This window comes from Meles meles, chromosome 4 (assembly GCF_922984935.1).
Source record: "Meles meles chromosome 4, mMelMel3.1 paternal haplotype, whole genome shotgun sequence".
Lineage (NCBI taxonomy): Eukaryota > Metazoa > Chordata > Mammalia > Carnivora > Mustelidae > Meles > Meles meles.
In genome coordinates, this window is record NC_060069.1 from 152515859 (window position 1) to 152530778 (window position 14920).

At 40.4% G+C, this 14920-nt stretch overlaps 1 protein-coding gene across 9 annotated transcripts in view; it reads right to left on the minus strand.

Annotated features, from left to right (window-relative positions):
* Positions 1-1472: 1472 nt before the first annotated feature.
* SYNJ1 (synaptojanin 1) overlaps positions 1473-14920 on the minus strand; it is an 89483-nt gene continuing 76035 nt past the window's right edge. For 7 of the 9 annotated variants that reach the window (XM_046001885.1, XM_046001884.1, XM_046001887.1 and 4 more), the window contains 3 exons: positions 11874-11982; positions 11421-11638; positions 1473-4495 (listed from right to left, as the gene is read on the minus strand). In XM_046001885.1, the coding sequence (XP_045857841.1) occupies positions 3692-4495; positions 11421-11638; positions 11874-11982 (1131 nt within the window). In that variant the 3' untranslated portion in view covers positions 1473-3691. Of the gene's footprint in view, positions 4496-6916; positions 6941-11420; positions 11639-11873; positions 11983-14920 lie in introns of all 9 variants that reach the window. The other 2 variants (XM_046001892.1, XM_046001891.1) reach the window with 2 other exon arrangements.

Consider the following 14920-nt stretch of genomic DNA (forward strand, 5'->3'; position numbering starts at 1 on the left):
GCTCTGCCCTCAGCACAGAGTCTGCGTGGAATTCTCTCTCTCCCTCTTACTCTGCTCCTCCTCCCGCTCATGCTCTAACATAAATGCCGTCTCTCCAAAATAAATGAAATCATAAAAAAAAAAAAGAATGGACTATTGACACATGCGATTTAGATGAATCTCCAGAGAATTATGCAGAGTAAAAAAAGTCAGTCCCAAAAGGTCACATACTGCTCTTGAAGTGGCAAAATTATAAAAATGGAGAATAGATTTGTTGTTGCCAGGAGTTAAGGACAAGTGAGGGGAGATGGGATGGGAAGGCAGCGGGGGAAAAGGGCAACACAAAGGATCTTCCCTGTGATGGAACTGTTTTGCATCAATGTTAAGGTCCTGGTGGTAGTATTACACTATGGTTTTATAAAATGTTACCATGCGGGGAATTGGACGGGGAGGTGGGGGACTGCTTAAAGGGTACGTGGGATCTCTCTGTATTATTTCTTACAACTGCGTATATATACATATCTCGATCATCAAAATCAAAAGTTTCTTTGAAAGCCCATCATTCTCGGGACACCTGTGTGGCTCAGTGGGTTAAGTGTCTGCCTTCAGCTTAGGTCATGATCTCAGGGTCCTGGGATGGAGCCCTGCATCGGGCTCTCTGCTCTGCAGGTGGCCTGCTTCCTCTTCTCTCTCTGCCTGCCTCTCTGCCTAAATGTGATCTCTGTCAAATAAATAAAATCTTTAAAAAAATAAATAAAAGCCTATCATTCTCTATAACTTTTTAGAGGTTAATGAACATAATTCAGTGATTTAAGAATCAAGGTTAGGGGTGCCCGGGTAGCTCAGTTGGTTAAGCATCTCACTCTTGGTTTTGGCTCAGGTCATGATCTCAGTCCTGTCATCGAGTCCCCCAGTGGGCTTTCCCTGCTCAACAGGGAAACTGCCTGAGGTTCTCTCTCTCTCCCTCTGCCCGCCCCCCATGCTCACTCTCTCTCTCTTGCTCTAAAATAAATAAAATCTTTAAAAAAATAAAAATAATCAAGGCTACTGTCTTGAATAGCAATCCTCTAGGACGGAAAAAAATCAATACCCAGAAGAACTACTAGCCTTGGCCTTGCACTTTGGGTCTTCTTAGGTCAGTCTCTTATGCCTGGCTGTCCTTGGGCCTATCTCCCTTCTCCCCCAACTTGTTTCTTTTGCTATGGGTGAGAAAATCATCGTTCCTGCTTCAGTGTTATTTTCAAGCCAAGAAGACTTGGAATGAGGGCCTCTCTTACAGAATACATGCATTGGACTTCTTACTGATGATTTATAGTCTCAGAATGTCTTACTTCTAGAGTATTACATGGAGAAGTGAAACGGATGAAACAGGGTCTTGAATTAAAATGACCTGATTTGACAATGCGAGTTAATCCCCAAATGTCATTAAACTTGGGTATGAAAAGTTCCAAAGAAAGCAGCTGAGAAAAATTCCTTCCTCTTGAGCAAAGCAGTCAACATGGTAAAGACATGTATTTATTTCATATGACAGCACATTTCACAGGATATGTACAGAATGTTGGTATACCACTGACTTTAATACTGTATTTCTATAAAGTATATAGTTATAAATATTGTATGCCACATAAGCAATAAAATTCTTACATATAAACAGCAATCTACTATAGAGAACAAAGAATTCACGAAGAGATCCTTAGTGTCTAATGTCTGCTCTGCTTTTAACAGAACTGGTAAATATTTTAATAACACAGAATAATGGCTAGTTATTTGCAGCATACCTTTGACTTTCAGAACTCTGTGCCCTTTCAGCAACGTGCCAAATAGAGTTTTCCTGATAAAGGCTGAGCAGCTGCCTGATATGTATATTGTAGACAGTAGTTTATACTCAAAAGGAAACATTGCTCACAGAACCGCGATCTGCACTAGTGAAGTAGATAATGAATTCTGCTAAGGGAGAGCAAATACCATATACACTAATCACATAGATGTTAAAGCCACAGTTTCAACAAGTTAATTCACATTCTGAAGCACACTGCTTATAGTAATACTGCTGTTTAAAATATACTACTGCTGAAATGATTAGAACCCTCAAAAAGCACAATATAAAACTCACAAGAGTTATTTCTAACAGCAAATCTGGGCTGTCAACAGAGAGAGGATTACTTCTATAAATATAGTATTTTGATAACATTTGAGCATTTAGAAAAGTGCTTTTTTTCCTACTAGATTTGCTTTACGTATTTGAGTGCAATGCAGTTTGCTGTGCTTTTCTCCATTTTACACAATCTTCGCCATGAATTCTATTTTCTGATATTCTCCCAATGCACCTCTCTAAAGGTTAAATGTGGGACCATGGAATTTAGGTGGACATATACAACTCTTTATATAAAAGGAACGTTAATATAAGTCTTACCGGGTAAAGATGGTTGTAACTTAAACAGCAAAACAACTATTGCCCAGGGAGTTTTCTTTTGGGGATTACTGAATGGTATCAAAATACTACATTGTGTAAAAATTCTGTGAACTTCATAAAATTAATAAAAGCAGGATCAGTTGCATACTGGCAGTGCAGGAGACAAAACCCACAGCTGATTTGAGGGGTGGCCTCTAACAATGTAAAGCAGCATCACGGAGCCTCTCAAGGGGACAGAGCACACACTCCAATTCCCCAGTTCCAAGCATTCTGAGTAGATCCCCAATTCCAGGCATTCTGAGGACTGCTGCCTTCCTGCTAGCGAAGTTCCAGAGCGAAAGCAGCAAAGACGAAGTGTGGGAGGGAAAAGGGCGACATACACCTTAGTGCAGAGAGGGGTACGTTTAGCCCTAAAATTCTCATTACACTTGGAGGTGTGTGCCTTCCTGACAGATAAGGCCACAGTGCTTTTTTGTAAGGACCATCCACAAAATCGACTGCTGCCAGCTGCAAGAACCCTCTCCCAGAAAAAAGCATTTGGGGGTGCCGAAGTGCACAGTAACAAAGATGTGTGTGTTCAGGGGAGCGGGATGGAATGGCAGGAAAATCTGGTAGTGAGATTCTAGGTTTGGAAAGAAAATCAATGAAAGGTCCAAATTTCATTTATAGCCATCCTTTCGGTAATGAAATACTGAAAAGCTAACTCCGTTAGAACTTTTAGGTAAAATCTGGTCTGAGTTATAGCCTAGAATTTAAGTTACAAGTTTTACAATTATATAAAAGTGTGTATATATATGTATATGTGTGTAGTGTGTACACACACATTTTTTTAAAGCCACGCCTTTCAAAACTGTTTCAGTATAACTTTGATAGCTCTTTGGTAAATACTTGGAAACACCAATTGTTTCCAAGTACGAAAGAGCTGGCAGAAATGTCAGCTAGAAGTCTGGGGTTTTTGAGATTCTTCAGAGAAGACTGGCAAAGAATTTCTGAATAAGGATTACTTTTTTTCGAAAGTAGTTTTGAGCACTGTTTGTGGCTACTACTCTCTCTTATCCAAACAGAAACACACCAAAACTCCAGGTATTAATGAGAAGGATTTTTTTCCTTATTTCCAATATACACATATTCCAACTCTGTACACATTAAATAGTGGTATTTCATGACAACATCAGTGCACTTAACAGTTACTTATTGCACATAATGAATAACTAATGCCCAATTCTTTTGGCTCTAACCTGCCCAAACTAAAAAAACAAAACAAAACAAAAAAAAACAATTGTTTTCTATTGCATAACCTTATCTTTCTGTAAAATCTAGTGTGGGTGATGCCTTAGATGCCAAGGTTGTGAAAGGAGCTCCAGAAGGGGTGGTGGCAGGTGGGAGCAGAGTGACAGGCGGTGGAGGTGGTCTTCTCGATGGCAACGCACAGAAAGGAACATTTGTACCTTTATTCCAGTCATCATCAAAGGTCGCGCTGGAGCCAGAAAGTGAACTCGGCTGATGATCCAGTAAGTCTGGATAAGCTAACTTTGACTTCCCTTTTACACCAAAGTCCTCTTCCTCCTCGAAGGTTACCCATCCTTTTGGGTTGCTGATTTTTGCCGTAGACTGGTCCTGCAGATCAAAACTGTCCTTAAAACCATCCAGTGAAGATGCGGGCTTGCTACTGGTATGACCCAGAGGATTCAGAGAAGGGAAAGGACTGTTAGCAATAGGCTCTTCTTTGGAGAGCCATGAAGTTGCCTCGGATTCTTGAGACTCGGCTCTAAATGGGTTTCCGGGAGTGGCGGTCCTGTCTGTAAAAGGATTTGTGCTGCTCAAGCTCGTAACAAATGGGTTTGGAGAACATCGCGTATTTTCCTGGGATTTACTCCGGGCTGGAATTGGAGGCATGCAACTTACAGAACTCAAAGTATTCACGTTACTTTGTGTTGCAGAAGGCAACTGAACCAACCCTTTTGGGTTTGGAGTTAGAACTGATGATGTTTGAACAGATAACTGAGGCTTGGATACAGCAAGCACATTCAATGACAGATCTTCAAACGGGTCACTCTTTAAGGGTGATTCCAGTCTGACAGCAGAGACTCCATTTGCTTTTACCTGAAAAGAGAACACTCAATAATCAGAAAAAAAAAAAAAAAGGTAAAATATAGTTTTGAACACTTCCCCTATGCTTCCTGTCTCAATTATTCTTCATTCTGGAGGGGCAAGTATACAAACTTGAAAGTAAAAATGGCTTTCTGTAGTTTGTTACTCTGGTGGTTTCAGTAAGATGAAACAACTAAAACCTTATTCTTTAAAAACTCTCTACTAAATAAACCCTTTATTACATACATTTTTTAAACCCCAAAGAAATTAAAAAGAGACTGTTCCATTCATGCAAGTCCCAATATGGTAAAATGGAGGTACAGAATTAGCAAATGACTTTCGCTCATGCCCTGTTCTATCAAATGTTAGCACAAACTTCAGAAACCCATATTCAGAACTTTATATTCGACTTCCAATACCAATCTATGATGATGATGTGGTTTCATTGTTCTTTTAAATATATTTTCATTTAAAGTTAATATTACTATGGAAACTCAACTTTACAAATGAAATGGATTTTATTAGTATATTTATATTCATAAGCTAAAGATAACGCATCTTTTCTATTTGGAAAAAAGAATTTTCAGAGCATTCTTTGCCTTTTAAGTTCTCCTTCATAGACTGAACAATGTGACACTATTCCTCAGCTGACATTCTTCATCTTATTAAAAAAATGTTCTAAAACAGACATGCTTATTAATAATCATATGCAGTGACCATTTAAAAGCAGGGGGAAATCCCATTTTCTATTTGCTGTATTCTAAAACCGAGATGAGTGCTACACAGTCCTTTCCACGTGACAGAGTTGGCTGTGAACTGGGAGAAGGAGTGTTGGAATTACTTCAGGGTCATAACAGGTGTGCACTCTGTGCCTAGTTCACAAAGAAACCAGTGGAAGTGGAGCGTGGCTATGGGCCTGAGCAACGGCAACCTTTCTTATGGGAAGGAAAACCCTGGCCTTATCAGCAAATAAGCTCATCAGATGCTTCATTTGAATTAAAAAAAATAGCAACTGCATGTAATTATTAAAACTAAAGAAATGACTTGGATATTGATGCCGTATTTAAAGAGAAGACAAATTTTAGGTTGGAAAGGGCAGGGGAGGGAGAATTTTAGCTCAAGCCCTGCAAGTAACAAAATGGAGCACTACCTGAAATGAATTCAGATATTGTGGAGTCAAAATAACTAAATGTTCATGAACTGTGCTGAAAAAGAGAACAGCAGTTCTTCCCCTGAAACATAACTGTATATTATGAAACAGTAACTTGCTACTTTAACCACAGGGAAGGCTGTTCATTTGTACAAAGAAATGATGGATAATTTCATTAAGTGAGTAACTTTCAAGTATATGACTGTTTTATTCAATTGTCCTAGGACATACTTAATAATTGAATGAACAAGTATGTTATCTTCAACTTAATATAATAAATTTGTACAAAAGTAAACATTTAACAGATTCAAAACTGTATTCTAAGTGTATTAAAGGTAAACATATTTATATATGAAAATCTGCTTAAGAGAAATCTATTAGAGACATAAAAAGTTACAATTAACTCTACATTACCGATAATCTCTGGATTATGATTAACACAACAAAATGGGAGTACCCAATCGGGTCTGGGGCCCAATTCTCCCATGGCAGATGGAAAAGTCCACAACACAGAAAGGAGAATTTTATGCTTTGCACAGCTTAGAATAGCAGGCCCTTGGCAAGTGAATGCTCTACATTTAAATATCTTTATTTTTATAAACAAAAAAATTTGTTTTCAAAATATATTAAGGGTAATTTGACAGAAGCAGGATCATTTTACCCAATCACACTTGAAATTACAATGAAAGCCACACCACCATTCACTGTATTAGAATTAAGTTATAATTTCAGCAGGGTTTGTGAATTAACATTTTTAAAATGATGGTACCTTTACAGAGAAAGGTGTTGGAAGGACCTTAAAATAATCCTATTATAATATTAACTTTTATCTTTCTAAATCATTAGTTCTTCCTTACCAAAAATAATCCTATTAGTAAAATTCTTTGAAAAAAAAATTCCCAAAAGAAACCTAAGAAAAAAGGTTGAATTTTCTATTTATGTACTTATGCCATTATTAAAACCAAGACCCAGTTTGATCTTGCCAAACAGACTTTCCAATACCTAAAGCTTACCTTCTTGGAGTTACACTTTTTAGTTCTGTTAATTTTCATTTAAAAAAAGCAAAAAAATGGTAAAGCATTAACAAGAACTAAAACGGTTCCTAAAAATTTGAAATACTAAGAAAAAAAAAGCAGGTTTATGGTATGATAATAGAATTTATTAATGTGGACAGGTGGTTTTAAAAATGGGTGAGACTTTAGATGTATGAAGCAAAAGATTCATACATCTAATGTGCTAAGACAGATGAAAAGCACAGATAAGATTGAGAAAGATTCCAATACCTGTTACCCTGATGCTTGCTCCTGCTTTGAGAAAGGGAACACAGACATCAAAGGAGAGCGTTAGGAGGACAATCTGAGACCAACCGGCAACCCTAACAATTCAGTCTTCCAAATGCTTTTATGTCTGTATTATACACAGAACCTGAGGGCGGCAAAATGTGCAGGTCACAGCATGCGTTCAAGAGATGACTCTAATTTCTTTGTAATTTTGAATTAAAAAAAAAAATGTATCGTTAAATTCGGGCTCAAAGTTCAGTTCCGTCAGAGGTGGATGACTAGCCACTTCCAAATTTTGTTCCTACAAAAGTAATACTCCAAATAGGTTTTGGGATCTCTAAGAAAAGCAGTCTAATGTCCCCCTGCCTCTGCCAAAGTCCTATGGTGAAGCCCTAACTCTTGGTGGGATGGTATTTGGAGGTGGGGCCTCTGGGGGGTGACTAGCGTTAGATGAGGCCAGGAGGGTGGGGACTCAAGAGGGATCTGTGCCCTCATGAAAGGACACGTCAGAGAGCTTGCTCTCTCCCCCACTGGAAGGCCTGAGGAAAGGTCATGTGAGCACACAGGGAGAAACACGTCTGCAAGCTGGGAAACGAACCCTCACCAGAACCCAGCTGTGTTGGTATCCTGATCTCAGACTTCAAGCCTCCAGAGCTCTAAGAACACACATTCCTGTGGTTTAAGCCACCCGGTTTTTGCTATGGCAGCCCAGGAAGAGGACAGCAGCCACAAGATAGCCCATGGGGTGATCATCATGAGAGAAAATGTATAAAATGGAACCACTTTGCAAAGGTACTACCCTATTGAAAAATCAGTATTTATTTTAACAAAATGACCAGGATCCAGGCATATTTTGTATTAAGCAAATTTTTATCATTAATTCACCTCAGAATTTATTAGTGGTAAGGTACAACAAAATAAAAACCCGGAGCCTATTTTTGTTGTTTAAAAATGAAATCATCTTGGGGCTCCTGGGTGGCTCAGAGGGTTAAAGCCTCTGCCTTCAGCTCAGGTCATGATCCCAGAGTCCTGGGATCAAGCCCCACATCGGGCTCTCTCTTTGGCGGGGAGCCTGCTTCCTCCTCTCTCTCTCTGCCTGCTTCTCTGCCTACTTGTGATCTCTCTCTGTCGAATAAATAAATAAAATCTTTAAAAAAAAAAAAAAGAAATCATCTTTCCATAACACAGCAGTATTTTTTTTAACACAGTAGTCTCAAAAACAGTTTTGAGCAAATCTTCCCCAATATCTAAAGCTTACCTTATTTTAAAATATCAAAACTCATTTTTACAATTGAGGAAGTCACCACTCTGAAGTATATTAAACGTGAACAGTGTTTCCTGACTACTAAACACGAAGACTCCTGAATTTAAACGAGTACTTTCTCGATGATGTCAGGGCTACATGTCTTGGCTCTGGCACTGAGAAAAAGGTAGGAGGTATTGAATAGATCCAGAATGCTGAGATTTCCTACGTGGTCTCTTACGTGGTCTCCTCCCTCCCTGTCAGCTCTCATGACAACAGTATAGCAATCAGGCTGCTCCTTTATCTCTGGTTGAATTTCCTAACTTCCAGTCCTTAGATGACAATCAGATGACTAAGATGCCAGATGTCAGGCAGAGAAGGAAGGCATTTCTACATTTTGTACATGTTATATAGTCATCTGCATTGGGCAAATCTTCTCTATAGAAAATTATAGAGTCAAAGACCATTTAAATAATATAAAAAGGAAAGCTGGGCCATGTATGTTTTTATGTTTTAAATACCTTGTAGATTTGGGGCAGAATTAATAACAAAGACTTGTAAAAATTACCAAGTGTTCAATTCTAAGACGATATCACCAAAATATCCGATATGTCATATTTTAAATTCTTATCATTTTCAACCTATGCCTCTGGGAGATTTTTAAATTTTAGGCATTTATTATTTTTTGAATAGGCATTATTTTTATGGTTCAAAATCCAAGAGGTACGAGAAGGTAAAATGCCTCCCTTCCTTTCATCCCCCCAGCACTCTCCTCTCCTTGGAGGAAATTCTTAACCACTCTGTGATCCTTTCCAAAGACAAGTCTGCACACAAACAAGACCCCCTGCTCCCCCAAGAGAGAAAAGTGTGTGTGTGTGTAATGTCTGGAGGAATCTGGTGTCAATGACTAAAGTAAAGAGAATATTTAGAATTTAAAACAAACATCTTTGGTAGTTTCAAAGAAGTGGATAATACAAGATTTGAGAATGTTCTCTACTAGGCCACACAGGAAGCACACGCTGTCTGCCACCAAATCACCACACCTATTCCAATGAAAAGCAGAAATCAAAACAACAGAAAATGACCTAAGAAAATGATAATGCGGTAGTCATGGGAATATTCGCCCTATGGTACATCCGTGTTATCTTCTACTGAAAACTGCTATCTTACTGAACAGTTGGCTCTTTCTCAAGTTTTCCAGAATACTGTATCTATGTTCATACTGGTCTAAGAATACTTAAACTGTTACAGACTTAGGAATTAAGGTTCATTTTTACTATAAAATAGATGCTTACTTGTCTCTTAAAAAAGTAGTAGAAAGCTCTAAAATGGCTAGTTTGAAAGTTTTTAGCCCTCCAATTACATCTAAAAAATTTTTTATTCAACATTCCTCTGGGTATTCCAATAAAGTTTAAAAAATTGGGGCGCCTGGGTGGCTCAGTGGGTTAAAGCCTCTGCCTTCGGCTCAGGTCATGATCCCAGGGTCCTGGGATCAAGCCCTGCATAGGGCTCTCTGCTCAGCAGGGAGCCTGCTTCCGCCTCTCTCTCTGCCTGCCTCTGCCTACTTGTGATCTCTGTCTGTCAAATAAATAAATAAAATCTTTAAAAAAAATTGTTCTTTAAGATTTACTTATTTGAGAGAAAAAGAGAGGGTGCATGTGTGTGCATGGCGAAGGGACTGAGGGAGAGGGAGAGAACCTCAAGCAGCCTCCCCATGGGTGCAGAGCCCAACATGGGGCTGGATCTCAAGAAGCTGAGATCATGATCTAAGCCAAAATCAAGAGTCAGGCACCCAACCGACTGAGTCACCCAGGCACCCTGCCCTCCAATTACATAAAAACAAAACAAAACAAAACAAAAACTAAGAGTACACATTACAAAAAATGAGAAGAAAAATTCAGGACTTCCTAAAAGGGGATTGGCAGAAAGAAAAGAACAGTGGACATTTGTGGTTTGAAGGATTTCTACAGTGTTTTATATATTGCCGACATCCTCAATTTTCTGAACTAAAAAATGTAGAATACTTTATGCTATTGATCAGCTTAAGAGAAAATTTCCTTTTTTTTTTTTTTTTTTCCTTTCTTTATTTTTGACAGAGAGAGAGATCACAAGTCGGCAGAGAGGCAGGCATAGAGAGAGGGGGAAGCAGGCTCCCCACTGAGCAGAGAGCCCGACGCGGGGCTCGATCCCAGGACCCTGAGATCATGACCCGAGCTGAAGGCAGAGGCTTAAACCACTGAGCCACCCAGGCGCCCCAGAAAATTTTATTTCTCTCAATTATATATACTTCTTCAGTTTTTACCAAGGTGACCAACTGTCTGAGAAAGAGCTGAGAGCTATCAATATTCATTTTAAGACTCATGTTTACTTTAATATCTGTTTTTCACCATATAGAAGCCCAAGAAGCTGTTGACTTCTGCCTACTAGTTGGACATCTCCAGATATCTGTAAAAATAGATACAAACTATTATTTATAAATGTGCCTAAGGGGCATTTGCCAATGTGTACTATTTGTGTTTTTTAGAGCTTCACTAAGTTTAAAAGCAGACTTATAAAGTTTTGCCCATTTCTTTGGCCTTGATGGCATTTTCAAGTTAAAACTGTCAGATAAAATAAACTGTAAGGCTGGACAACAAAAAGTGTTCTTATTAAGCATGAATTTTAACAATTTCACTAGAATGTATATAACAAAGTAAGGTCAGGCCGGCATAGCAAAAGTCCTTGTGATCCTCTGATTTTCACCCACGAAGGCAATGGCAATGCTTTCTGTGCAACACTAATGAGGTGACCTTATTCTTTTGATGGTTTCTATTTGGTCATTGAGCACACTGCCACACAGCCAAAACATCTAAACTGGTCCAATGACTGACCCGGAAACACCTGAGGATCCCAGGGCCAGTTCCGCCACAGCGAAGGACCCGCTTGCCGCTGGAGGAACGAAAGGATTATTCTCTGCTTGCTGGAAATTCAGCACACTGCCAAATGGCCAGAAAGTGAAAGCCAAAACTAATATATTAGCCGTGAACAACAAGAAAAATACACTCCTCTTCGTCCTAATATATTAACTATCCAAAGTAAAATGTGCATTTAAAAAAATGAAAAAGTCACAAACACTGTAAATGTTAACAAGATAAAACAGCCCGGGAACCACTTGGAAATGCCCTCGAGACCCCGATTTTAAGCTTGCTCTTTGAGAACCCCTGATCTTAGCAAAGACTACATCAGAGGCTTTGAAGGGTAATCTTGGTCATCCGCGGGACTTACTTGTGGTTGTGACGAAGGTTCTGAAGGCAAGCTGTGGGATGACCTGCTGCGAGGGGGTGGCTGAGGCGGGGTTTCCAAGTTGGGCTGGGCGGCAGACTGAGGCAAAGGTGCCGCGACAGGGACGAGAGGCTCCTGCAGCTTCTGAACAGGCAGGGGCGGAGAAGGCTGCACAGGAAGGGCAGCCTGAGGCTTCAGTGGTTCAGGAAGAAGAACAGACCCTACACAATGAATTTTCAGATGTTAGGTATTTTCTAGAAAACCTCATTCTGTTCTTCCTTCTGTGCGGTGTTGGGGTGTTCTAGTTCCCCCGTGCCCCCACCGAGCCGCCCCATTTCTTGCTGCAGGGAGAAGGAAGGCTATCCCTACTTGAGTACGTTGTGGAAGGTGAGAGGAGGGGAAAAGGACACGTGAAAAAATTCAGAACAAAACTAGAATTTCTAATATAGGGTCTACCTTTCGCCACTTCTGGTGGTTTGCTTTGGCCTTCAGGGGTCAGTCTGCCAGCAGATGCCCTAGCATGGCTCTGCGGGGCACTGATCACTCCAGCACGGGGTGGAATAGTCTAAAAATGGGAAAAAGAACATTTGAGACATTTACTTATTTTCCATAGATAAGATTTTGCAAAAATATTTGCTTTTGTGTCTCATTTAGTCTCTCTGGCATTAGCCCCATCTTGTCATTTTAATTGTTCTCTATTTATAGTCATACAGTCTTAAGTTTTAAAACCTTCCTTTTTATTTTTGACTTTACTATGTGGCAGGCATGATATTAATTAAGTACTATATAGGCATTTCCACTGCACCTTCGAAATTCCCCTCGGAGGTAGGTCTTGTTTATCATCTCTATTTTAAATGAAGGTGAAGAAATGTATACAACTTCCCCAAGGCCATAAAACTAGAATGGAAACTGGGACTTGAGCTCAGGTATGATGAGCAGCGGGGACCTGGGCTTCCCCTGGGCAGTGTGGCCACAGTCATAGCTGGGGATGGTGTGAAAGCTCCCGAAGACATGGAGATACATGTACATGGAACAACTGAGACGGGTAAGAAAATCCACACCCGGGGCACCTGGGTGGCTCGGTGGATTAAGCCTCTGTCTTCGGTTCAGGTCATGATCTCAGGGTCCTGGGAGAGAGCCCCACATTGGGCTCTCAGCAGGGAGCCTGTTTCCCCCTCTCTGCCTGCCTCTCTGCCTACTTGTGATCTCTCTCTCTCTGTTAAATAAATAAATAAAATCTTAAAAAAAAAAAAAGAAAAAGAAAATTCACACCCTAAGATTGCTTTTTTTTCAAACACAGAAGAACTCCTGGATGACTAACTCCATGTGCTAAGTCAGATACATTCAGAAAGACACCAGTGAGACATCGGTTGTCTATTTTCCTGAGTTTGCTGGAGGCTCTAAGCCCCTGTAGTTCTTATTTTGGGCACAAGTCACTATTGCAATCACAAAATCCTGACATGTCTCCCCTATTCAGATGGCATTAAGCAGAGCACGTAAAGTGCTTATGGGAAGTGTGCTGGCGAAGTCAGTGACGAGCGACTATCCCTTCATGGAAGAAGAATGGGGAACAGATCCCCTAGGTGGGTCTGCCTATCTGTATCTACTGCTTTCTTTCTCTCCTTCCTTCCTTTAGAGCGCACGCCAGAGTGCACACATGAGTGAGCCAGGGGGTGGGTGGTGGGCAGAGGGAGAGGGAGAGTGGGAATCAAAGCAGACTCCCTACTCAGCGTGGAGCTCGACTCAGGGCTCCATCTCCTGACCCCAAGAAAGCGACTTGAGCCAAAATCAAGAGTCGGATGCTCAACCCAGGCACCCCGCCACAGACACTTTAAAGCGGGATGTAATATTATATGTGGTAAAGGTCTGCCCATTTCTTACTAGGAATTAGAAGTGGTGTCATCAGAAGCAGCCCCTGGTTCGTCTCCAGAGAGTACCGGCTCCAGGGTCCCACTCCTCAGCAAGGCGCCCCTCCCGCCCCGTGCCAGGCACCACCGGACAAGCCACTGGTTCTGGTTTCCATCTTCTTTTATTACTTACTTGGTAATAAGTAGAAAGATCCCAGAGAAAATGTTCATTTGCGTAAATATTAGAGTAATTTCGTGTGTAAGAGAACAAAGGCTAAACACAGAAAACCCCAGATTTACAGAGAAGGGAAAAGCCCTGTGGCACCATCCGCGCCCCTACTCTCCCTACCTTCAGAACCAGTTAGTACATGGGCTCCTATCATGAATGTTCTCCCTGCCATCCGGTTATAAAATTCTTCCTCTCGAAGAATGACTTTCTATGCTCATTAATTACTCAGATAATACCTTAAAAAGCTGCCCAAACACACTGCCATCTCATAAACCTTGAGATTCTAAGTTATTTAGGGACCATAATTACTGAAGGACATCACTTTTGTTCAAATAATAAAATGTGTGTGTGTGTGTGTGTGTGTGTGTGTGTGTGTGTGTGTGTAAGGAAAATTCTTATGAAACTTTATTCACCATGAATTTTTCTACATTTCTAAAGGTTTTTCTGTAAAACAGAAAGCTTTGGTTTAGTGTCAGTTAATACTATGGCAATAAAACACATCACCTACTATCCTTGATGGCTACAGTCTTAGTTTCAGAGAATCATGCTCTACCTTGTACCTAGCATCTCACTTTTTTTTTTTTTTTTATTAACGTATAATGTATTATTTGTTTCAGGGGTACAGGTCTGTGAATCATCAGTCTTACACAACTCACAGCACTCACCATAGCACATACCCTCCCCAAAGTCCATCACCCAGCCACACTATCCCTCCCCCTCCACCCCCCAGCAACCCTCAGTTTGTTTCCTGAGATTAAGAGTCTCTTATGCTTTGTCTCCCTCCCGATCCCATCTTATTTCATTTTCCCCTCCCTTCCCCAACGATCTCCCCACCCTGCCTCTCAAATTCCTTATATCAGAGAGATCATGTGGTAATTGTCTTTCTCTGATTGACTTATTTTGCTTAGCATGATACCCTCTAGTTCCAAACAATTGTTGCAAATGGTAAGATTTTGACTTTTTGATGGCTGCATAGTATTCCTGTGTGTGTGTGAGAGAGAGAGAGAGAGAGAGAGAGATAGTATTTCATTGTGTATGTATGTATATATATATGCCACATCTTCTTTATCCATTCATCTGGTGATGGACATCTTGGCTCTTTCCATAGTTTGGCTATTATGACATTGCTGCTCTAAACACTGGGGTGCACGTGCCCCTTCGGATTACTACATTTGTATCTTCTGGGTAAACAGTAGTAGTGCAATTGCTGGCTTGTAGGGTAGCTCTATTTTCAACTTTCTGAGGAACCTCCATACGTTTTCCAGAGTGGCTGCACCAGCTTGCATCCCCACCAACAGTGTAGGAGGGTTCCCTTTCTCTGTATCCTCACCAACATCTGGCTTTCCCGACTTGTTAATTTTAGCTATTCTGACTGGTGTGAGGTGGTATCTCATTGTGGTTTTGATTTGTATTTCCCTGATGCCGAG